A 22,245-nucleotide genomic window follows, 5' to 3' on the forward strand; every position below is an offset into this window, starting at 1 on the left:
TTCGCTATAATCTTAACTTATGTAAAATTTACAAGCTGCGATACACGTTTGGCATTCAAATGTGGTTGTTTTAAATCAGACAAAGCGGGTTTTGAATTTCCTATTACCTTTACGACCCTGACGACATATATGCATACATTTAGCAGTAGTAACACCTAATTTTATTCAATTTGCAAGCGACTTTTTGGGTGGTTGTCCTAACTCATATCACGAGACTCCCGAGAAATAAGAAATGTTGCGCATACACCATGGTTGCAGTTTTGAAAAAGAGACCAGTAAAATTGTATGCCAATAAAAATAAGTAAAAATAAAACAATCGCGCTGGGTAGCTGGTTTTTTCTAAGGGTATATACATACATATGTGACTGTATATGACAGCAATAGAAAATGGAAAACATTTTTATAAAGTGTCGCAGCGACTGCATTATGCATTACATTTACGTATGTATATACACAAGCTACAATTGCACTTGTATTTTCAAAACAAGCTCACCTTCTAACGAGACGAGTTGAAAACAATTGTGGACAGCGTAAATATGCATATATCAACTATACACTCGGTGTACGCTCAACTGGTGGATCGGTGAATAAGCTAATGTTCAGCACGTGTGCGAACAATCAGAGACCGCGTCCCAACATCTGATTTACTAAGGAAAACTACTGCTGTGTACATTTGCTTACACTATTTCTACATATAGACAAATGTACAAAAATTGCAAACACTCTGAAATGCATGCACACATTTTCACTTAATACAAGGCAGACATTATTGCTTAATATAAGCGTTAATTGGTTTTGTTTCTCTGCCAATCGTGTTTTGAAATAACTTTTTGCGACAGCTTTGTTAACATGTAATGTGTCAAACATCGCTCACGTTAGTAGAGTAGTGCTTTATTTTCTTGTGTAATGTTTTTGACAATTATATTTTTAACAATATTCACAGTTATCAGCAAAAATTTTCTTTTTTAATTTACATAATTTAATTTTAAATCTACCGCCAATAAATGTCAACGAGTTGTGTGAATGGCATTCGTATCTTGTGACACAGAAAAGCGTTGCCAGATAGAGCAAAAGTTTTACAAGCTACCAGCTGTTAATTGATTGCTTTACAACACTTGCAGCATGGCGAGTCAGCTGCTCGCTTTGTGGTTCAACTCTTTATTCATAAATAATTGCAAATTTTATTTAACCGTGCAATATGTTCCTGAGATACGTGCAATAATCACTTTCAAGTACCAAGAAACACCTCATCACCAGTGGTGCCGGCCGTATTAGTAAAAATACCTTTCGGCCAATAAAATGCCATCATTTTGTTTGTTGTTGTCCCCTGTATGTTACCAAGGAAACGAAAAAACGCAAACACAACAAGTTACGTCGAAGTTCGGTCGATCTTCGTGTAGGAGTGTTTCACATTTCCTTCCGGTCTATTTTTTGTATAAAATAGACAGAATTGCATAAAAAATTTGGTCTACAATTTCAACTATAATTGTCTTAAATCGTTTGCTCAAAATAATTTAAAGAATTAAAAATATATTGACCAGAACAAGGATAACAATAGCACTTGATTATATGGATATACTAAACGTTTAATATGGTAAGTGCTAGAAAAATCTATTGGGCCAATTAAATAGTCCTGTATGATACTCTGTCCCCCTAAGCTCCGCATTTACTTTAGTACAAGTAAGTACTTGCAGTCAATGCTAGGATTATATTCAAATAAGAAATAAAAAAAAACTTTCAGGCAGGCGACAAGTGCTGAACTCAAAGATCAAAAGGAAAACAACTTTTCTCATTTTGCTAAAAATATGTATTTGTGTAAATTGTGGAGCATATGAAATGAGTTTTCATTGAACGGGAAAATGAGAAAATGTCGCGACCTCGTTAGATACATTTACCCCACACTTCCACTTTCGCAGGCTCGTCATTTAAAGGCAATTAAGATTTCCCTTCAACCTTCAACCGACAAATCAACCACCTCGGACGGGTAACCTGTCCTAGTACAGGAGTAATAAGATAAGGAAAGCATATGGTGCAGCCTGACGTCGTGGTTCCGTATGTTACAACGTTTGTAATCCCAAACTGAGCCATCGCCAAGTGTAAAACAACCATCTCGACGCACATTTCCGTTTTGCTGCCTCGCGCGCCTAATTGCTTGACCGACTCAGTCAAAGGACACCAAATGTTCAGGAAAACAGGAGAAAAGGGTGGGAAGAGGAAGAGAGGCAAATGCCGGGGGGACTGGTATTTGAGGACAGGGTCCATTTTAATAACTGTCAACATCAAAATGCTCTTCATCACCACAGTCATCAATAGAATAAAATAGGAATTGGTCATTATAAGGAAATAAATTTGTACAAACTAGATCGTTAATAATTTGTAAAAAAGTTTTGTCAATGAACAGTCTCAATTTATATATACAATATATGTGTAATATGTTCATTGCCAACAATGAAGCCATTTTGCACTCATAAGGAGAACATTAATATATATACCCGCTACCCATATATTATATATACCCGCTACCCATGTATATATAGTTTTTTATGATCCCTGAAAATTTGGTTGCGATCAAACAACAATTTTATAAGTTATGGGTAAAACGCCTTCTTACTACGGGGTCTTAGTCGACCACACTCGACTGTAATTTTCTTACCTATTTTGATATGTGCCAACAGTAAAGACGATATTATTATAACCGCACATTTATTAGAACACATTTAAATTTATTTATATTTTTAAGTTAAAGTAGATTCGTATGTACTGAATGCCTAAAAGGTTGTAAATGTAAAACTTACTTAAAAGTCCGCTTCTCATAGCCTAAATACCCATTGATTATTTATTGCTCAACACAGAGGCAAAACAAGGAAGAAAGCTACAGTCGAGTGTGCTCGATTGTGAGATACCCCCCGAACATTTTGAATAAAATATTCTTATCTTATTCTTAATCTTTAATTAAATAATTGTGGTATTCCAGAGAATATACCAATATACTAAAATATGTCAATGGCCGTATTTGGTATATTTATGAAATTCTACATTAAAAATATATCATGGAGGTTAAAATATACCATATTGTCAGCCAAAGCAGCTAAGACCCCATTGCAGTAAGCGTAATTTGCAATAACAAAGTTTTTCTTTAATAACTTCTACAATTTTAATTAGATCACAATCAAATTCATTCATAAATACTATAGTTATTATTGTATGTAGAAAAATTCGCAACTCTAGTTTTAAAATTACGCCTGTTATTGAATTTTTGTCAATATGCGGAGGCAGAAGTGGGCCTCCCAAAAATGTAAAACAAACTGGATCTCTGTGCAAACATTACAAGTGCTGTCCTATTGTCTCTGAGATCTAGGTGTTCATACAGACGGACATGGCTATATAGTCTCGGCTGTTGACGCTGATCAAGAAGTTGTAATACCCTTCTACCGTATGGGTAGCGGGTATAAAAATGTTCGCTGGTTTGTTGGTAAAAGCGTCACGCTGACTGAGCCACAAGCTGGTTATTCATATACCAATAGAGCCACAGCTGCTAGAGAGCATTGGAGATATTTAATGCATATCCCTATTGCAGGGGTGAAAAGGGCACATTTTCCAAAACTAATGCTTAAAACTGCAGCAGCGCTCGGTCGTATTTTGGGCCAAATGTGAGTGCGTTTTTTGACATTGTCACTGTATCCATTTGAATGGTCTAGACACCACCATCGCAATAAAGGCAAACAAGCAGTATTGTCCAACTCTAGTACCAATTAACTACCCCTACGTCGAGTCTACCTAGTGTCAGCTCGGGTACGCCACCTGCCACCTGCACATGCACCGCCACATGGACCGCCACCGAAAATAATAATAGCGCGTTAATATTTTCCATGTTGTAGTTGCACTCTTACGTTCGTGGCAAGCGCAGCAAATGACTGAGCAAAAGCGTTCAATCAAACAATAATAAAGATTCCGCACAACGCTATTCATTCGATTGCACGACAAAAAACCCATCCAAAAACAACAAAAATAACAATAAATGAAAACAAAAAATGCCAAACTTATTTGATCAATAATTTGCCGTCGCGCGTCCCTAGTGATTACGAACTTGCCAGCGTTCTGTATGTTGTGCTTTAGTGCACAAGTTGCATTTTTACGCGTCAAATTTATGAACTTGTCCGCGTCGCTTTAATATTTGATTTGTGCACTAATACCCAAGAAGTACAGACTTCCGGTAGGAAAAGGGATACGCAGTTACCCTCTAAACAACAACTCCAACTCCCCCACGACACCCCCCAGCCACACATTCAACGACTTGCTCTCGCCACTTACTTCGTTTATTGTTTATAAACAACAACTTGTACTGCAAGTTTGACTGCATGACGTATGCCAGGTCGTCGTTAATGCCGGCATCCATTTTCCTAACTCACTCCACGTCTAGTCCTCGTGCAATATTCCCGTCCGATGCGAGGACCCGTTCCCAGTTGCAAGTTGCCAGTGCTGCCGTCTCCTGTTTGAAAAGTTGGCGCAGCCAGTGGCGCTACAACAAATATTATTTACATTGAACCGGTTGCCCAGTGAACAGTGAGCGGGAACAGGCCAAAGGCGTAAAACGGATTTGCCAAAGAGTGTGAATAATATGAGTGAGAAATATCGCAAATGAACATTTTTGACACTTTGTTTGCAATGATAAATGAAAAAACCAAGGAAGAAAGAAAGTGCTCGTATTGGTTAGTTTATTTCACACATACGACTCGTAAGCTACAACTAGAGCCTAAAAGATGCCGTTGTAAATGGGATGTAAATCAATACGACGCATACAACACCAGCATTTACTAAAAGAACTTTTTTTTTGGAAGCCTTCGCTTCGTAGTTGTTGTTGTTGTTCAAGCTGAAGCTGCAAAGAACAAAGCGAGGAATAAATCAAAGTATGGAGAAAATACCTGTGAAATGTTTAATTTCATGGCAACGCCCCAGTGGAAGCAGTCAACCCCCAAAGAAGAAGAAGGTAGCCAGGCAACAAAGGCATCAAGTGGGAATATCAAAAGCAGCAGCAGCAACAGCAACAACAACAATACTACAATATTATTAATAGTGCACCATTATATGCGTCGTATTTGTATTTGCCTTGTGTCGTGAATTTAAATTAATATTAAATTGCGAATATACATATGGGAATCTTTTCTTTCGTTTCAGCTACTAGAAACTTAACTAGCAACTAACAAACTAGAAGCACCGCAATTGCCTTACATCCAGCTAGTCATAAGAGACGAGAGCGAACGAATGAGCAGGAGAAAGTCAACGAATTTCGCATTCAAAGTGCAAATAAAACAAACGCCTTCAAACTGCAACCAACCAAATTGTAGATATCTACACACTATATATACTTAAATTTAAATTTGAGAGCTTTAAGAGAGCTAAGCAAATGAAATGAGCACACGCCTGGCAACCCAGCGACAGTTTATTATTTCGACCAGCGCCAACGTTGAGGCGAGTTCAGTCGATGCCGGCCAAATCGAATCCAAGGATGAGCAACAGCAGCAACTGGCGAAGGCCACAGAAGATTTGCTGACGGTGGTGGAACAAAGAACCCCCTCGCCGCCATCGGTTCATGGCCATGCCGAAGAGTTTGAGTTCTGCACCGAAGATGGTGTCGTTGTGGCAGCCACTCTGGAGGATGTGATGACACAGGTTTCTATTTTCAATACTAGCATATTGATTTAGAGATACTTATCGGAGTGTTGCTGTTATCATTGCAGAACTGTCAGTTATTACAGAAGAAATTAAGCGAAGGCATAGATGATGACACTACAACGACCACCGACCACCTAGAGGTGATTCGTGTCGTCCTCCCCATGGAAACGAGCGATTCTAGTCAGGAGACACATCTGCAAGCACATGTTCATGATGTCAGCTCTGTAAGCAACAGTGAGGCGGCTGCCACTGTCGCTGCAGACAGTGTTGCAACCATACACACCTTGCCGGGCCTAAGTGCAATCAAAGGAGACATCAATATAGCGCAACAAGTGGCAAATGGCCAATTAACTGTGGTGCAAACTAGTGAAGATGACGACGGCACTCCGTTCATAACCGTAACGGGTAAGTTTGGTCAAAACAGTTCTATTCTAAGCCGAAGTTGAATTAGGTTTTTGAGTCTTTCTTGGATTTATTCAGTTTAGAATTACTTTCTAAATATTATATAAATTCTTGAGGTTTTAAAATGATTGTTTGACTCACCTGCGTTTGATTATACTTAATCTTATTGATAATAAACTTCTCGTTCTCAATCCAAAGTGATGAAATAATTAACTATTGTGGTGTAGTACTAGAATCTTCACTCGAGGAATGCGGAACTAATATTAAAAAATTATTAGCTGTTGTTGTTGTTGTTTTTACTGACTTTCTTACTAGAAGCACTGGGGATAAAATTTGTATGTTCCACAACTTCTGACACGTAAACTATTTTTGATTTCTTAAGACTCCAATTATTTAAAACAAACAATAAAGCAACAGTCGAGTTTGCACGACTGGGAGATACCAACTACCCATTTTGAATAAAAGCAAATCAGTGCTGTATTATTCTTAAAATATACCAAATTAATATACCATAAAATACTGAAATATACCAAAGAGTAAAAAATATATCAGATTGTCAGCCAAAGCTACACTATGACCCGTAGAAAGTAGGCGTTTTTCCCCTATACAAAATAATTTCTTAAATAAAGTTATTTACATTACATTTTCTATCTGATCGCAATCAATTTTTTAGGAATCATAAACGTAACAGTTATTATTATATGTACCGAAATTCTAACTTCAAAACTACGCTAGCTACATATTAGATATTTGTCGATTTGCGGGAATACTTCATCCCCGCCCACTTCGGGCGTAACAAAAACTAAATTGACCTGCGTGCAAACATAAGTTCTGTCGAATACAATTTATATGTATCTCTTTTAAAGTCTCTGAGATGTTTGTGTTCATACTGACGGACGAGCAGACAGATGGACATGGCTATATGGTCTCGGCTGTTGACACTGATCAAGAATGTATATACTTTATAGGGTCGGAGATGCTTCCTTCTGCCTGTTACATACATTTCATGCACGCATTTTTTTATACCCGCTACCCATAGGTATTATAACTTTGTGCCGACAGGAAATGTATGTAACAGGTAAAAGGAGGCATCTCCGACCCTATAAAGTATATATATTCTTGATCAGCGTCAACAGCCGAGACGATCTAGCCATGTCCGTCTGTCCGTCTGTGTGTCTGTGTGTCCGTCCGTCTGTCCGTATGAACACCTAGATCTCAGAGACTACGAGAGATAGAGCTATAATTTTTTCGACAGCATTTGTTATGTTTGCACGCAGATCAAGTTTGTTTCAAATTTTGCCACGCCCACTTCCGCCCCCGCAAATCAAAAAATCGAATAACAAACGTAATTTTAAAGCTAGAGTTGTGAATTTTGGTATATATAATAATAACTATAGTAGTTATGATTCCTGGTTGCGATCAGATAAAAATTGTCGAAGTTATTAAAGAAATACTTTTGTATGGCTGACAATCTGGTATATTGAGCCGTCTATGGTATATTTTGAATACTACTTTATCGATATACCACATATACCATTCGGTATATTTTAGTATTGTTGCAGTATATTTGGTATATTTTCAGAATAATACCGCAAAATATATTGCTTTTATTCAAAATGGGTAGTATATCTCACAGTCGAGTACACTCGACTGTAGCTTTCTTACTTGTTTTATTCTTCGTTATTGAAACTTTTAAACATATTTTACTAATACTTAACATTGCATAATGTAAAGTAAAAAGCTATAAAAGGAAAACAGTATACCGTTTATAATATAAAATCAACTCTACTTAAAACAGCCACATATAATTATTGTAACTTTTATGTTTTGCACATAGATCAAGTTTCAAGTGCTTTGGTTGGTAATCTGGTATATTTTGTACTCTAAGATAAATATCAAATGTAATAGTACATTAATATACCAGGAAAAAAACTTTCAATATACTTTAATATTTTTTGAATATAAATACGGTATATTTTAAGAATAATACCACCCCGCTTTGCTTTTATTAAAAATTTGTATCGGGTATCTCTTAGTCGAACACACACGAATGCAGCTTTTTTACTTTTTTCTATAATTTTGTTAGATATCGTGCAGAGACATAGAAAGGTATTATCACCAAATAGAGTATATCTGTAAACCTAAAGAGATTTTTCCAGTTATATAAGTAGTAGTGCAAATATATGACAAGAGTAATCATTTATCACCTGCACTTGCAACGGAATAAAAGAGAATACCAGCAAACAAATAACAGACGGAAACGGCAAAAGTCGCGCCTTTGTAAACAAACATAATCACAGGATCAGCATGTCGTCTCTGAGTGCTAATGGGAAAAGGGTGAGGCAGAGCCCGGCGCACAAACAAGAGCAAGGACAGCAACAAGGAGATGAACCGACTTAATCCAGATACATTTTAAACGTTTGCCTGATATCACAATTAAAGCGACTTAATTTGAAAACTGAAACGAGCTGAGTGCTGAGCTGGTAACAAAACCCAAACAGACTGATAGACAACAAACTGACAGTCAGTTACCCCATGGCTGATGACAGCTCTACCTGTACCGAGAGGCAGAACAGTATCATTGTCCACATCCACATCTACAACCACATTCGTGTCAGCACCGTCAGGACGCGGTGCCCAGTTACGACACGTGCACGACTGAAAGTGTAGCAAAGTGCAGCTGTGTATCACAGTATTACTAAAGGGATGATTCGACAGATATGAATGAAAACTATAGCCTACACATGGACGTACAGCACACGTTTACGACGTCCACATAATTATTATATTCCACTTCAGCGCTGTACAATGGATAAATCGAGATTACATTTGGTGAGCACTATCTATAGGATAGGATCACACGCTGCCGCCGCCAACTGTGAGATGCGAAAAATGGAAAGGACAACGGGGAACGGGAAACGGAGGGTCGAATCATGAATTGTTTAGCCATGATACTTGATTTTATTAGCGCAAATTACCACCACCAGTCAATTCCAATAACAACGACTACAAACACGGCAAGTAATCACAACAAATTGTAGTGAGATTGGGAATCACGGTTGAGCACTGCGACTCATTAATAACCGCCCGCTGTGTCGTGTATTACTGAATACCTCATACATAAATGGGGTATTTCGACAACGATATCAATTAATTTCATTTGCGCGGTTTTCTGAGGTACTTACTCAATAATTCTTGCTCAGATTGCTCACGATAATTCCTATTAGCAAATAAAATTTCAAAAATAGGTAGCTAGAGTATACTGAATTCGGCGAAAGGTAATAATATACTCTCCATAAGCTTCTAGAATACTAAAATCCTTTTCATATAGCAAGTTCGCCTGAGCACTAGTTGCCACCCCAGACAACTATGAATAAGTAAAGGTGTATCAATTGGTATGCTTTCGTGGGGTGCTCAGTGAATCAAACATGCAGAAAGATTTCAAATTTAATAAAAGTAACAACTAATACAATTTTAAATCCATCCAAAAGAAGCATGTAATTCACCAGCTGACTACGAAGGAGTTTAGCAAAGACGTCCACGTGTTTGTTGATTGAACACGGACCAACTTGGTCAGGGAAAATGAGCATATGTTGAGCTTCTTTTAATTGGGAAAATATCCAAAAATGTTGAGATTGCAATCACTCGAGGTCGAAGTCAGGTTTCATATTTTGCGGAGTCTACAATCTCAACAGCAAATCAGAAGCTATATTGGAAACCCTATATATAACTCTGAATTGAATGGACCACAACCCCTGGTTTAAGCGAGGTCCATTCTGTTTACGAAAGGTTAATTGTTTGATGATATCGTTGTTATTATTTTTGTTGTCGCTTCTGCTGCTGCTGTTGATTTGAATACTTCAGATGGACGGATAACCTTCCTTAGCCAGAATTCACGGATGAAGATTACAATGCACTTGTCGGGTATCCTAGCAATTTACTTTTATTTGGTAGTCTTGGGCATAGAAAATTTTCAAAATTTCATGAAGACTTCAATAAGAAATGGTTTTTGTAAATAGTTATATTTGAAATTGATTATAAGAAAATATGCACAAGTGGTTTTTGTGGTGATATTTTTAAATTATTACAAGATTATTAAAAGAAAAAATTTTTATAATTTTTGTCATTAAAAGCAAATATACCAAAAGTTTTTAATTATATGGCAATTCTTTTCCCCCAAATTGATTTGTTTATTCAAAATATTGAAAATTTAAAAATATGGGAAATATAGTATTAATATTTATTATGTCTATAGTTGTTAGAATATTCTCGATCATATAAAGTATGAATCGATTTAATATAACAATTTTCGCCGAACGACACAACGATTGATTTTTCCTACAAATCCACAAAGATCTTGTTTATTGACTTGAAAGTTATAACATACAAGAAACTAATTTAGTTGACCAAAATAAGATATTTTGATAAATCATTGTTCGCGAAAACCAACAATAAATTTTCGGGTTTTCTTCAATCCTCATCAAGTGAGGTAGCTAATGTTTAGTATGGGCAACAGTAAGAGTCAAGAGGCAGCAATACGCCTTTAAATCTAGAGTAAACGACAATTAACAAGCAATGCTGGAGTAAAAAATAAAGAAGAATGTTACAGTCGAGTGTGCTCGCTGTGAGATATCCGCTACTCATTTTGAGTAAAAGCAAAATATATAAAAAAAAATATATGTACCTAAATACTTCAAAAATACTAAAAATATACCAAATGGTATATTTGGCATAACGATATAGTACAACATTCAAAATATACCATAGACGGCACAATATACCAGATTGTCAGCCAAAGCAACTAAGACCCATAGTAAGTAGGCGTTTTTGCCCATACAAAAGAATTTCTTTAATAATTGAAACAAACTTGATTTGCGAGCAAATATAACAAATGCTGTCGAAAAAATTATAGCTCGAAACTCTTATAGACTCTGAGATCCAGTGTTTTATACGGACAGACAGACAGTCGGACATGGCTATATATATATACATATATATACTTTATAGGGTCGGAAATGCCTCCTTCTGCCTGTTTCGTACATTTCCTGCCGGCACAAAGTTAGAATACGCTTCTACCCTATGAGTAGAGGGTATAAAAAAAACATCCAATACAATTTGTTATATGAAGAAGTACTTAAGAAGTATTCTTAACCGTCAAAGCCTAACAATAATCTACCAAAAAAGAGTTACACCGAGTTGTAGTTGTGTATGTATAGATTGTATGTTTTTCCAAGTTGAAATCGATAAATACTGCTGTACTTGTGCAACACTTTAATAAACCATAAAATGAATGTCAAAGCGATTTACTTAAAAATCTCAAATTTATTCGCAGCAGGACTTTTGTGTTTGTTAATTATCCAAGAATTTCTAATAAGCTGAGGGGTGACGCCATATTTACAGTTCTTGGTTGTGCTTTAAGTTTGAGGGGCTAATTGTAGTTCCCTCGACCACGTACAGCCATTGTAATATGTTATGTGAACGAGGGAGCACAGGCAAAGAAATATTTCTTGTAGACAACTGGACGCTCGAACATTTTGGGTTTGGGGGTTAAATTAATATGCGAAATATTTGCATGACTTCAACAGAGAACAGAGAGAAAACAGAAAAATATCACGCGTGAGAGTGGAGTGATAATTTGCAGGCACACGTGGGCATTGTCATCCGCATTGGCATCGGCATCGGCATCATCCTCACACCATATCCACCTGTATGCCTCTAGCTTTATACACCGCCCACCGCCCGAGGAAAACGCGTGCCGGCAGCAAGAGTTTTGGTTGGCCAGCGCCAGGCTACGCAGCATCCGCTGGGGGTTGGAAGGAAGCGAATGAATGCACTAGTGTGCGAGTGAGCTCGTTGTGTGTGTATGTGAGAGAGAGAGAGAGAGAGAGAGTGGTAGAGAGGCACAGGGAGAGAGGACAGGGCATGTGAGAGAGAGAGAGAGAGAGAGAAAACGCGCGAGAGAGTGTCCTAGCAACCACCAAGCAGTGCGGCTGTGACAGGGTGGCAGCGCTGCGCCAGGATGATTGGCTGCGTTGCCTTGGTGCCGAGGTTGCCACATGCCACATGCCGCAGTTGCTATCTCTCTTCCACCAGGAGTATCTTCAGGCCTCGTTCGACACTTGTTCAGATCCCAGAAAATGCGACTTTGAGACCGGAATTAGCTGACGTCGCTTGAAAAATAAAACGCAGCTACTTCCCCAGCTACCCCTGCTGTTATGGCTTTTGCTTTTGCTTGAGTCCTTGGTGTGAGCTGGATTATTTGCTACGGTGATGCGATGCTGTGTGAAGCTGGGCTGCTGCCCGGGATGGTTGCTGCGTTGATTGGGTGGGCAGGCACAAATCATAACAACGCAGTGTCAAGGCACCCATCCATCCATCCAGCCAGCCAGCCAGCAAGCAACCTACCAACTACCCATCCACCCACGATTCCATCAACGACACCACCGCCGCTGTAATTTAATTCGTTGCTGCGCCGCCGCCGCCATCATCGCCATCATTATTTTTTGGAGGCATATTGCTAGGATAACATTTGATTTTGAGTTCAGTTGTAATTCTACCGTGCATACGTTCTGGTTGCTCTTGCTCCGTTGCTAAGTCACAGCGCTCTACGTCCTACTTCCGTCATTAGATCACCCTGCGCTCCCCACCACCGCAACGACAGCAACAACAGCACTAGCCACAGCCACAACGAGAACATCAGTTGGCTGCGAATTTAGCGGGCTCTTGCCGATATTCACTTTTACTTTTCGCCTGTCACTGTGTAGCAGTTGCCCAAAGCAACCGAGCGGCAACAACATCTCGGCTTACAAGCTGAGGACAGCAGTTCATTTAGCAGCAATTCTGGGCATCAAGCCTTCGACACAGAGCATGCTTAAGCTTGCGGACATGTGACTCCTATATCAGCTGATTGGCGAGTGAAGAGCATTCTTGGCACTGTGGTGCCCAGTTAACTTATTTACCAACTGCCCACTTGACATAAAACCAAACGAATGCATTCGCGATTTGGCTTCAACTGTCAGACCCGTCACCAACAGCAACACCATCCGCAGCAGCAACAGCAACATCAGCACCAGCATCAACAACAACCCCAACAACAACAACAGCATCATCAACTCCATCAGCAACCTGAGGTGGATATCACACCGCCACCTCCGCCTCTGTTACCACCGAGCACTGCAATCACCGCCTATACAAACCTCTTAGAAAAGTGTCGCTGTAAAGTGCAGGCGCAGTCACCTTCACCTTCATCTTTACAACAACAACATCATCATCACCATCACCATCAACAACAGTCGCAAATACAACATCCTCAGCAGCAGCCACTGGCGCAGCACCCTCATCAATTGCTGTCGCAACACCAGCAACAGTTGCCAGTGGCGGCAGCAGCACCAACACTAGCACCGCTGCCAGCCGGTCAACTGCAATTGCAACTGCACCATCATCATCATCATCATCACCACCAGACGTTTGTGGCGAGTGCCAGCGCCGTTAACTATAGCAGCTGTACAGCCATTGGCTCTGCTGCCTCCTCCGCAATACCTTCGAGCTCAGCAGCAGCAGCGGCAGCTGCAAGCACAGCAATGTATCATCATCATCATCACCGACGTCACAACAATCTCTCCTATTGCGGTGGTAAATATTTTATATTACCAACAATTTCACTTCGAATCGCATCAATGCTTTTTAATTGATGCTCTGTTTACACACTTCCTTCATAGTGTCATTGTGTTTGTATCGTGTGGCTGTACACACATGTGAGTATGTGTGTTAAGTCCAGCCAACAAAAGTGTCAAGTGTCTTTCTAATACGTCATTGTCGAAAGTTGTAAACTTTGAAGTGAACTGGAATCTGGAATCTGAAAGATATCCACGACTTTATAATAAAGATGGTGAATATTCGTATTCTTACGGATTGATCAAAACACTAATAATATAAATCAAATGCAATCGCAAAAATCATCACGTTAATAACTAACTAAACTTGATGTCTTTTAAGGAACCTAAATATTTATACCCGCTACCCATAGGGTAGAAGGGTATTATAACTTTGTGCCGGCAGGAAATGTATGTAACAGGTAGAAGGAGGCATCTCCGACCCTATAAAGTATATATATTCTTGATCAGCGTCAACAGCCGAGACGATATAGCCATGTCCGTCTGTCCGTCTGTCTGTCTGTCCGTATGAACACCTAGATCTCAGAGACTATAAGAGATAGAGCTATAATTTTTTTTCGACAGCATTTGTTATGTTTGCACGCAGATCAAGTTTGTTTCAAATTTTTGCCACGCCCACTTCCGCCCCCGAAAAACAAAAAAATCGAATAACAAGCGTAAATTAAAAGCTAGAGTTGCGAATTTTGGTATATACTATAATCACTATAGTAGTTATGATTCCTGAAAATTTGGTTGCGATCAGATAAAAATTGTGGAAGTTGTTAAAGAAATACTTTTGTATGGGCAAAAACGCCTACTTACTAGGGGTCTGAGTTGATTTGGCCGACAATCTGGTACATTGCGCCGTGTATGGTATATTTTGAATGGTGTGATGTATCGATATACCAAACATACTATTTGGTATATTTTTAGTATTTTTTTTAGTATTTTCGGTATATTTTGAAAATAATACCGCAATATTTTGCCCTTATTAAAAATGGGTAGCGGGTATCTCACAGTCGAGCACACTCGACTGTAACTTTCTTACTTTTTTATAATTGTTTCGATTGCCTTTCTACTATGGACATTAAAGGAAGCGAATAGACATATCATATTTTAGAAAATAGTTGATATAAATTCACTTTCAAATAAATGGATAGCATTGCACTTAAATATTTTATTGATGCCAAATCAAACATAAAGCAAAGAACGGTTTAATTTAAATTCGAAAATCTTCAACGCTGATTTCGAAATGTAATTCAACAAGTTGAAAATCGGTAGTAGCGCAAACGCAATCTTTTGAAAACCTGAGCTTTACATTTTAAATAAACCAATCGTTGGCGACTGCTGATATTAATAATAATACGCAAATAGTTACAAACATGCAGTACATATGTATTATCTCAAAGACTTTTTGATGTGAGATTAAAAAGGACCACAATACCATTTTATTATATACCAGCCCGATCTTTAGCTATATTTTTATGTAAAGGCTTACTAGCATTTACACTTTAAAAATTAAAAATGGCTATTTTAATGCCACATTATTATGGGATAACAATTTTGTTTACTTATTGCAATTAACCTTAAAAAAGTCACATTTCTCATGCAATTTTTATCATTACTTGAAATGTAAATGTATTCATAACGTTCAAAAGTTAAGATCTCATATATAGATGGATTTAAATCTTCGATGATTTTCAAACTTATTATCCGTACTGTTATTATTATTGGTATTGCAAAATTCAACACTCGATGCTTTTCAATAGCGGGAGATGGTTGTTGAGTATATGTACATACATATTTATAAAAATTAAATAAATGTTTTAAAATAAGTGCTCACAGTGCAATCACTACGTCTATATGTAAATATCTAAGACCCATTTAATAATATATGTAACTTTGTTAACTTAGAGTAATTCACAATTTACAATTATAAATGACTATTTTACGGTTGGCGTTCAGTTTCAGGTCAGGAGCAAAACTACCAAGTGCAATATGTGGACTCGGAACTTTACCACAGTAATTCCAGTCAGACGCAAATGTAAGTACATCATCAGTGAGCAATTGGTCCGAGGGTAGATAAGTTATCGAACAATTGAACATATCTCGTCTATGTGCAGGACGTATCCATTCTGCCCGGTGGGCGATTATCAGAGCAATGGACAGACTTACTACTCCTCAACGGGGGCAACGGGCAACTATACTACTACGACGGGCAATACGGGGAATGCTCACTCCACAGCATTGCCGTATCTTGTACCCGTGGATGAAAGCCTGCTGTTGAATGGGTCCTCGCAGTCGCACAGCCGAGATTCTCCGCACAGCTTGACGGTGAGTAGTAGAAGGAATTGATGAGAGGTCAGTGAGCCGATGACATTGACTAACCATTATTGGAAATCATTCTCTTTGTGAACGGCAGCACGAGGTTGCCTACATACAGGAGGCGCAGAGCACTCCACAGACGCCCACCTCGACTACAACCACTAATTCGGCCAGCGGCGGGAGCATCGGCAATGGTGCCGATGGGGCGTCACCCGACAGTGACCAGAGTGCCATGGGAAACAGCAACAAAATTGCTTCGGCCACGGTGAGTACCCCAGATAAGAGATAGAGTCACGTTATGGGGGTTGTTCATGATGACATGCCCGACAACGAAAGCGAACAGCAGCAGCGTTGCTAACATCTCACTCGCACATTTGCAGATTAAATGGTTGTCGCGCAACTACGAGACGGCTGATGGAGTCAGTTTGCCGCGCTCCACACTTTACAACCACTACATGCAGCACTGCAACGAACAGAAGCTGGAACCCGTGAATGCAGCCAGCTTCGGCAAGCTAATACGCTCTGTGTTCTCCGGCTTGCGCACACGTCGCCTGGGCACACGCGGCAACTCCAAGTACCACTATTATGGCATTCGGATAAAGCCCGGATCTGTATTAATTCATCAATCCATGGAAGAAAAATCAATTCAGGGCTATGGCACACCGCCAGCAAATAGCGCCCTAGTCAACGTCACAAGTAGCAACAACAGCAACAACGGCAACCAGCTAACAAGCTCAAATGGAAGCTCAAACGGCATTACAACAGCCTCCAACGCCCAGCGAACAGTTGGCACAAAGAAGCACAACTTCAAACCGGAAACTTACGAAGCTTGTATACAGGTGAGCAATCCCTAAGCCTATCCTATCTCCTCACTCACCTCTATATAATTCTCTTATCCAGTATATTGGTGATGGAGCTGGTGCGATGCCCGTCTTTCCAGCGATTGAATTGAGCCACAGTTTTCACAGTGAGCTTACCCTGGACGATGTGGATACCTTTCGTGCACTCTATCGGGAGCATTGCGAATCATTTTTGGACGCTGTGCTTAATCTTGAGTTTGGTACTGTTGAATTTCTACTGCGCGACTTTTGGCGCACCACAGACAACAACAATCTGGACGAGTGTGAGGAAGAGAAATACTTGAGTAAAACAAAGTTGTATCTGTTGTGCCATTGCGCAGAAGTCCAAAATTTTGTGCGAGAGGTGAGTGCACAAATTGACCACAAATGAAGTCAAAATGCGTTTTTACCTTATCATCAAACGTCTAAAGTTTTAACCTAATGTTACTCTGACTCAATGCACGAATTAACATGTTTGTCTATCCACATGTTCAGTTACGAGCAGCAGTGGAGCAGCAGATACATTTAACATTTAAATAAACTAAATTTGTTGATATATTTAGAGATTTTAGAGACGTACATAGCCCATAGAGTCAAACATGCTGCTCTGCTGTTCGCTACTGTAGCTATACATATGTATACACTAATCATTTTTAATAGCATTTTAATTGCAATTAAGTTAAATAAGATAAGAAAATAAAAAAAAAACTGTTTACTGCAAATTACACAAAATGAATTAAATCAACAGCCCTAACGCGGTTTGACTAAGGGACTTGTGCAGCTATAATAAAAATAGCATTACATGCAAAAGACATTAGAATATAAGATACACAATCACTTATTAAAAAAATGGTTGAAGTCCGACCCTCTGTTAGGAAATGTTTGACATCAACTACCCATAGGGTAGAAGGGTATTATAACTTTGTGCCGGCAGGAAATGTATGTAACAGGTTGAAGGAGGCATCTCCGACCCTGTAGAGTATATATATTCTTGATCAGCGTCAACAGGCGAGACGATATAGCCATGTCCGTCTATCCGTCTGTGTGTCTGTGTGTCTGTCCGTCCGTCCGTATGAAACACTGGATCTCAGAGACTATAAGAGATAGAGCTATAATTTTTTTTCGACAGCATTTGTTATGTTTGCACGCAGATCAAGTTTGTTTCAAATTTTTGCCACGCCCACTTCCGCCCCCGCAAATCGAATAACAAGCGTAATTTTAAAGCTAGAGTTACGAATTTTGGTATATACAATAATTACTATAGTAGTTATGATTCCTGAACATTTGGTTGCGATCAGATAAAAATTGTCGAAGTTATTAAAGAAATTCTTTTGTATGGGCAAAAACGCCTACTTATAGTACTGGGGGTCTTAGTTACTTTGTCTGACAATCTGGTATATTGTGCCGTCTATGGTATATTTTGAATGCGGTACTATATCGATATACCACATACCATTTGGTATATTTTTTAGTATTTTTGTAGTATATTTGGTATATTTTGAGAAATATACCGCAAAATATATTGCTTTTATTCAAAATGGGTAGCGGGTATCTCACAGTCGAGTACACTCGACTGTAGCTTTCTTACTTGTTTTAGATTATAGTTTTCAACGAAATTACCCATGGGTGTCATCTATAACAATGCATTTTCTCGCTTTAGGTGGACTACCAGTTTTATCAAAACACTGTCGACGTCATAATACCAGATGTACTTCGGTCGATACCCAACGCATTAACACAAGCTATTCGAAACTTTGCAAAGAACCTGGAGCTATGGCTCTGTGAGAGCATGCTGGGCGTGCCGGAGCAGCTGGCACAGATCAAGACTAGTGCCGTATCAGCATTTTGCCAGACGCTGCGTCGTTATACGTCACTCAATCATCTGGCCCAGGCAGCTCGGGCTGTGCTGCAGAATGGTGCACAAATATCCCAAATGCTGAATGATCTCAATCGAGTGGACTTTCACAATGTCCAGGTGCGTTGTTGTGCCTGTGTCCTAATCGGGGAATTATATTAGTATCGTTATTTAATTCTCTTTCTTTTAAAGGAGCAAGCCGCGTGGGTAAGTCAATGTGCCCCAGCTGTAGTTCAGCGTCTGGAGAATGACTTCAAGGCGGCCCTGCAGCAACAAAGCTCCTTGGAGCAATGGGCCAGCTGGCTGCAACTTGTTGTGGAGTCCGCAATGGAAGAGTACACGGGAAAGCCAAGTTATGCCCGAGCCGCACGTCAGTTCTTACTAAAATGGAGCTTCTACAGCTCGATGATTATACGAGACTTGACACTGCGGTCGGCATCGAGCTTTGGCAGTTTTCATTTAATACGGCTGCTGTTCGATGAGTACATGTTCTATTTGGTGGAGCACAAGATTGCCGAAGCACAGCAAAAAACGGCCATTGCGGTCATTTGTGAGCGCATGGTAAGCCCCTAAGCATCTACTAACGAAACTCGAAAGCCTCTGCTAAATATGAACCTTTGCTCAGAAGAAGGAGATGGACTTTGAGTTCGAGTGCCAGTTCGCCTACATAACTAGTGATGGGGATCAACAGCAACAAGCAACGGCCAGCACTGTATCAGCTGTTCCTGTTGGTGCATCTGCATCTGGTGTCTCGAGTGTTGGTGGTGAAGGCAACGATGCTAAACGCCTTAAACAAGAATGAGCCGTTCGGAAAGCTATATGCACAGGACATTGTAGAATTTATGTAAATTGAACATTTCTGTCATTACCAGACTACGTTCACTTTACCTCATTCATATGCTCACATTTCGCTATTCATTACTCACCACATTTCTACTCTAACCCTATCGGTCTTTCATTAGTTCCATAAACTTTAAAAAGTCAACAATGTTTGTATGTACTGCTTGTCAGTTAGTTCATAGCTTAGGTTCTTGTCACTGTAAACATATTATCGGATTAACGTACTATACCAAAAGACAGAGAGACACACATATGCATTACTTATAGAATTGCCCCCGCATTAAAGTAAAAAACCGTCCAAGCAGCAGGCTAGTCACGCCCCTCACACAGCGCTGACCTTGTCTGATCTGATTACATATGTATTCATGGAATACACTTTAGTTTAAGTACATGTGCGTCAGTATTTGTATTTGTATCTGTATCTTTATCTTTAACAGTATCTGTATTTGTGGACTTCTTGTCTAACTACACTATAATAATTGTGTTTACTTTTAAGACAAACAAATGTATCACAACAGTTTTGCCGGGTTTCAACGAATAATGTACAGCATAGCGCGCGGCGCAAACACTCATGCATATATGCATACAAACATACTCGTACATACTACATACATAATTACACGCACATCAAAATACATCTGTGTATGTACGCACATAAGAGAGCGAGCACTTGCACTTATTTGAAATCTGTATAAATTGTTAGGAAAAGAAAGAGAATTAGAAAAGCTCATCAAATCAGCTTGCTCAAATAAAAATCTAACAACTAAGTTAAGTAAAACAAACAGGCCTTAAATGTGCAAATATTAATTCTCAACTTAACAACAAAACAACCTAAACATTATATTGCATACGCTCAATTATGTTCATATAGATGCTTTTAATGAGTATATACTCTAACTACATGTGACGACTATTTATATGTATATATCTTATATACTTACAAAGAAACATGATTAGCTTGAAGATTTTGACAGAGACGCTGGAATATTATGCCATTTTAGGTATTTACTCGAGCAACAAAACCTTTTGTAAGTCAGTCAGGAAATATAAATATAAGTTAACTTGTAACGAAAATGAAAAGAGATCTAGTCCAAATGACATGCACATAGAAAACAATATTGGAAAATTTTACATTCGGCTCCTGGTGCATTTGTAAGAAGTAGATTTTGGGAGAAAAGTATTTAATGAAATGGACAGTTAATACTTATTAATAATTTAATAATTTTCTAATACTCCGTTTATATTAAAATCTTCATCTGTATGTTCCACTATATTGTTGTATGACCTAACTTTAAGTACTGATTTTCATGATAAACCTGCAAGTAGGGAACTAAATCTCATCACATTTACATGATTAGTCATACTGTTTATTTTGTTATAATCAACATGGATGACACATTGCTCTCCTGTAAGACAAAATCCATTGCTCAACACGTATGCATTAATCTGAAAACTTGAGCTTTATTGGTTGTAAAAATAAACTGAAAACAAATTTAAAAAGTGAACAACATGCAACTAAATTAAGATTTTAATTAAAACCAGAATTATCTATTTATAAATGTGAAATAAAAATGTCTTAAAATCAATTTCTTCAGGTTTACTTTGACATAGAGGCTGAACCGTCTCCTAATGGATCAATTTCGGACAACTAATTGAGAAAATTAGATTTCGAATGCGACAAAACGCTCAATGAATTTTATTAAAGCTATGTATTCTTTATATTGGTTGATATAAATAAGATCTCAGGAACTATATTAGCAATAATCAACACTTCTAAAATAGATTCTAGCTTTCGTCAACGGTCATAGTTATATCGTCACGGCTGTTGACGCTGATTAAGAATTTATAAGCTGTTTGGGGTCAGAGATGACTCCTTTTGCGTGTTACATAAATTCCTATGGGTAGCGAGTATATAAATTATTAAGATTGCATGAGAAATTTTAATATTAATGCTTTACAATTTATTTGCTTGAATTTTCTTTGGAGTTTCTTTTCGCTTTAGTTTTTGACAGACGAATGTGTGATTTTTTGCACAGATCCTCCTTCGCTGTTTAAAATTGAGTTCATCAGGGTTTTCATTAAAAAACCTCTTGGCAATCTTCGCAATATGGAATAAGTCAAAGTCTCTCATATCGTTACATCCGCACAAGGTCCAAAAAGTATAATTAACTCGGTGCAGGCCTAATACACATCTCAGAAGTTCTTGTCACACGATCTAGCCATGTTCGTCTGTCTGTCTGTCCGTATGAAACACTGGATCTCATAAACTATAAAAGATAGTGAAAAAAATTTTTTGACAGCATTTATGTTTGCTCGCAAATCAAGCTTTTTTCAAATATTTGCCACGCCCACTTCCGCCCCCGGAAATTGACAAAAATGGAACAACAAGTAATTGTGATTCCTGAAAATTTGGTTGCGATCAGACAAAAATTGTCGATGTATGTTAATTAAAGCAATATTTTTGTATGATTAAAAACACCTACTTACTAGGGTCTAAGTTGCTTTGGCTGATATCTGATATATTGTACGGTCTATGGTAAATTTTGAATGTGGTACTATATCGATATACCAAATACACCACTTTACATATTTTTAGTATTTTTGTAGTATATTTTTAGAGTAATATATTTTGCTTTTATTCAAAATGGGTAGCGGGTCT

General features: G+C 38.5%; 1 protein-coding gene across 2 annotated transcripts; it reads left to right on the forward strand.

The window, feature by feature from the left end:
- The first annotated feature begins 1,122 nt into the window (after positions 1–1,122).
- Positions 1,123–21,150, forward strand: LOC133836491 (DNA-binding protein RFX2). Of its 2 annotated transcripts, XM_062267007.1 has the most exons (11): positions 1,123–1,594; positions 5,176–5,670; positions 5,739–6,078; positions 15,693–15,771; positions 15,851–16,061; positions 16,150–16,317; positions 16,433–16,891; positions 16,953–17,255; positions 18,552–18,866; positions 18,939–19,307; positions 19,372–21,147. In XM_062267007.1, the coding sequence occupies exons 2-11, from the start codon at positions 5,410–5,412 to the stop codon at positions 19,546–19,548; spliced, it is 2,682 nt and encodes an 893-aa protein (XP_062122991.1). In that variant the 5' UTR covers positions 1,123–1,594; positions 5,176–5,409; the 3' UTR covers positions 19,549–21,147. The 2 variants fall into 2 exon arrangements, with proteins under 2 accessions (XP_062122991.1, XP_062122990.1); XM_062267006.1 differs by lacking the exons at positions 1,123–1,594; positions 5,176–5,670; positions 5,739–6,078 and adding an exon at positions 13,050–13,707 and having other exon boundaries at positions 19,372–21,150.
- The last annotated feature ends 1,095 nt before the right edge of the window (positions 21,151–22,245 follow it).

Source organism: Drosophila sulfurigaster, chromosome 2R (assembly GCF_023558435.1).
Source record: "Drosophila sulfurigaster albostrigata strain 15112-1811.04 chromosome 2R, ASM2355843v2, whole genome shotgun sequence".
Classification (NCBI taxonomy): Eukaryota; Metazoa; Arthropoda; class Insecta; order Diptera; family Drosophilidae; genus Drosophila; species Drosophila sulfurigaster.

Coding starts and splice junctions, on each gene's coding strand:
- LOC133836491 (XM_062267006.1), top strand. CDS start 13,065: ATGCATTCGCGATTTGGCTTCAACTGTCAGACCCGTCACCAACAGCAA. Junction 15,772..15,850: donor AATTCCAGTCAGACGCAAAT/GTAAGTACATCA, acceptor GTCTATGTGCAG/GACGTATCCATTCTGCCCGG. Junction 16,062..16,149: donor ATTCTCCGCACAGCTTGACG/GTGAGTAGTAGA, acceptor TGTGAACGGCAG/CACGAGGTTGCCTACATACA.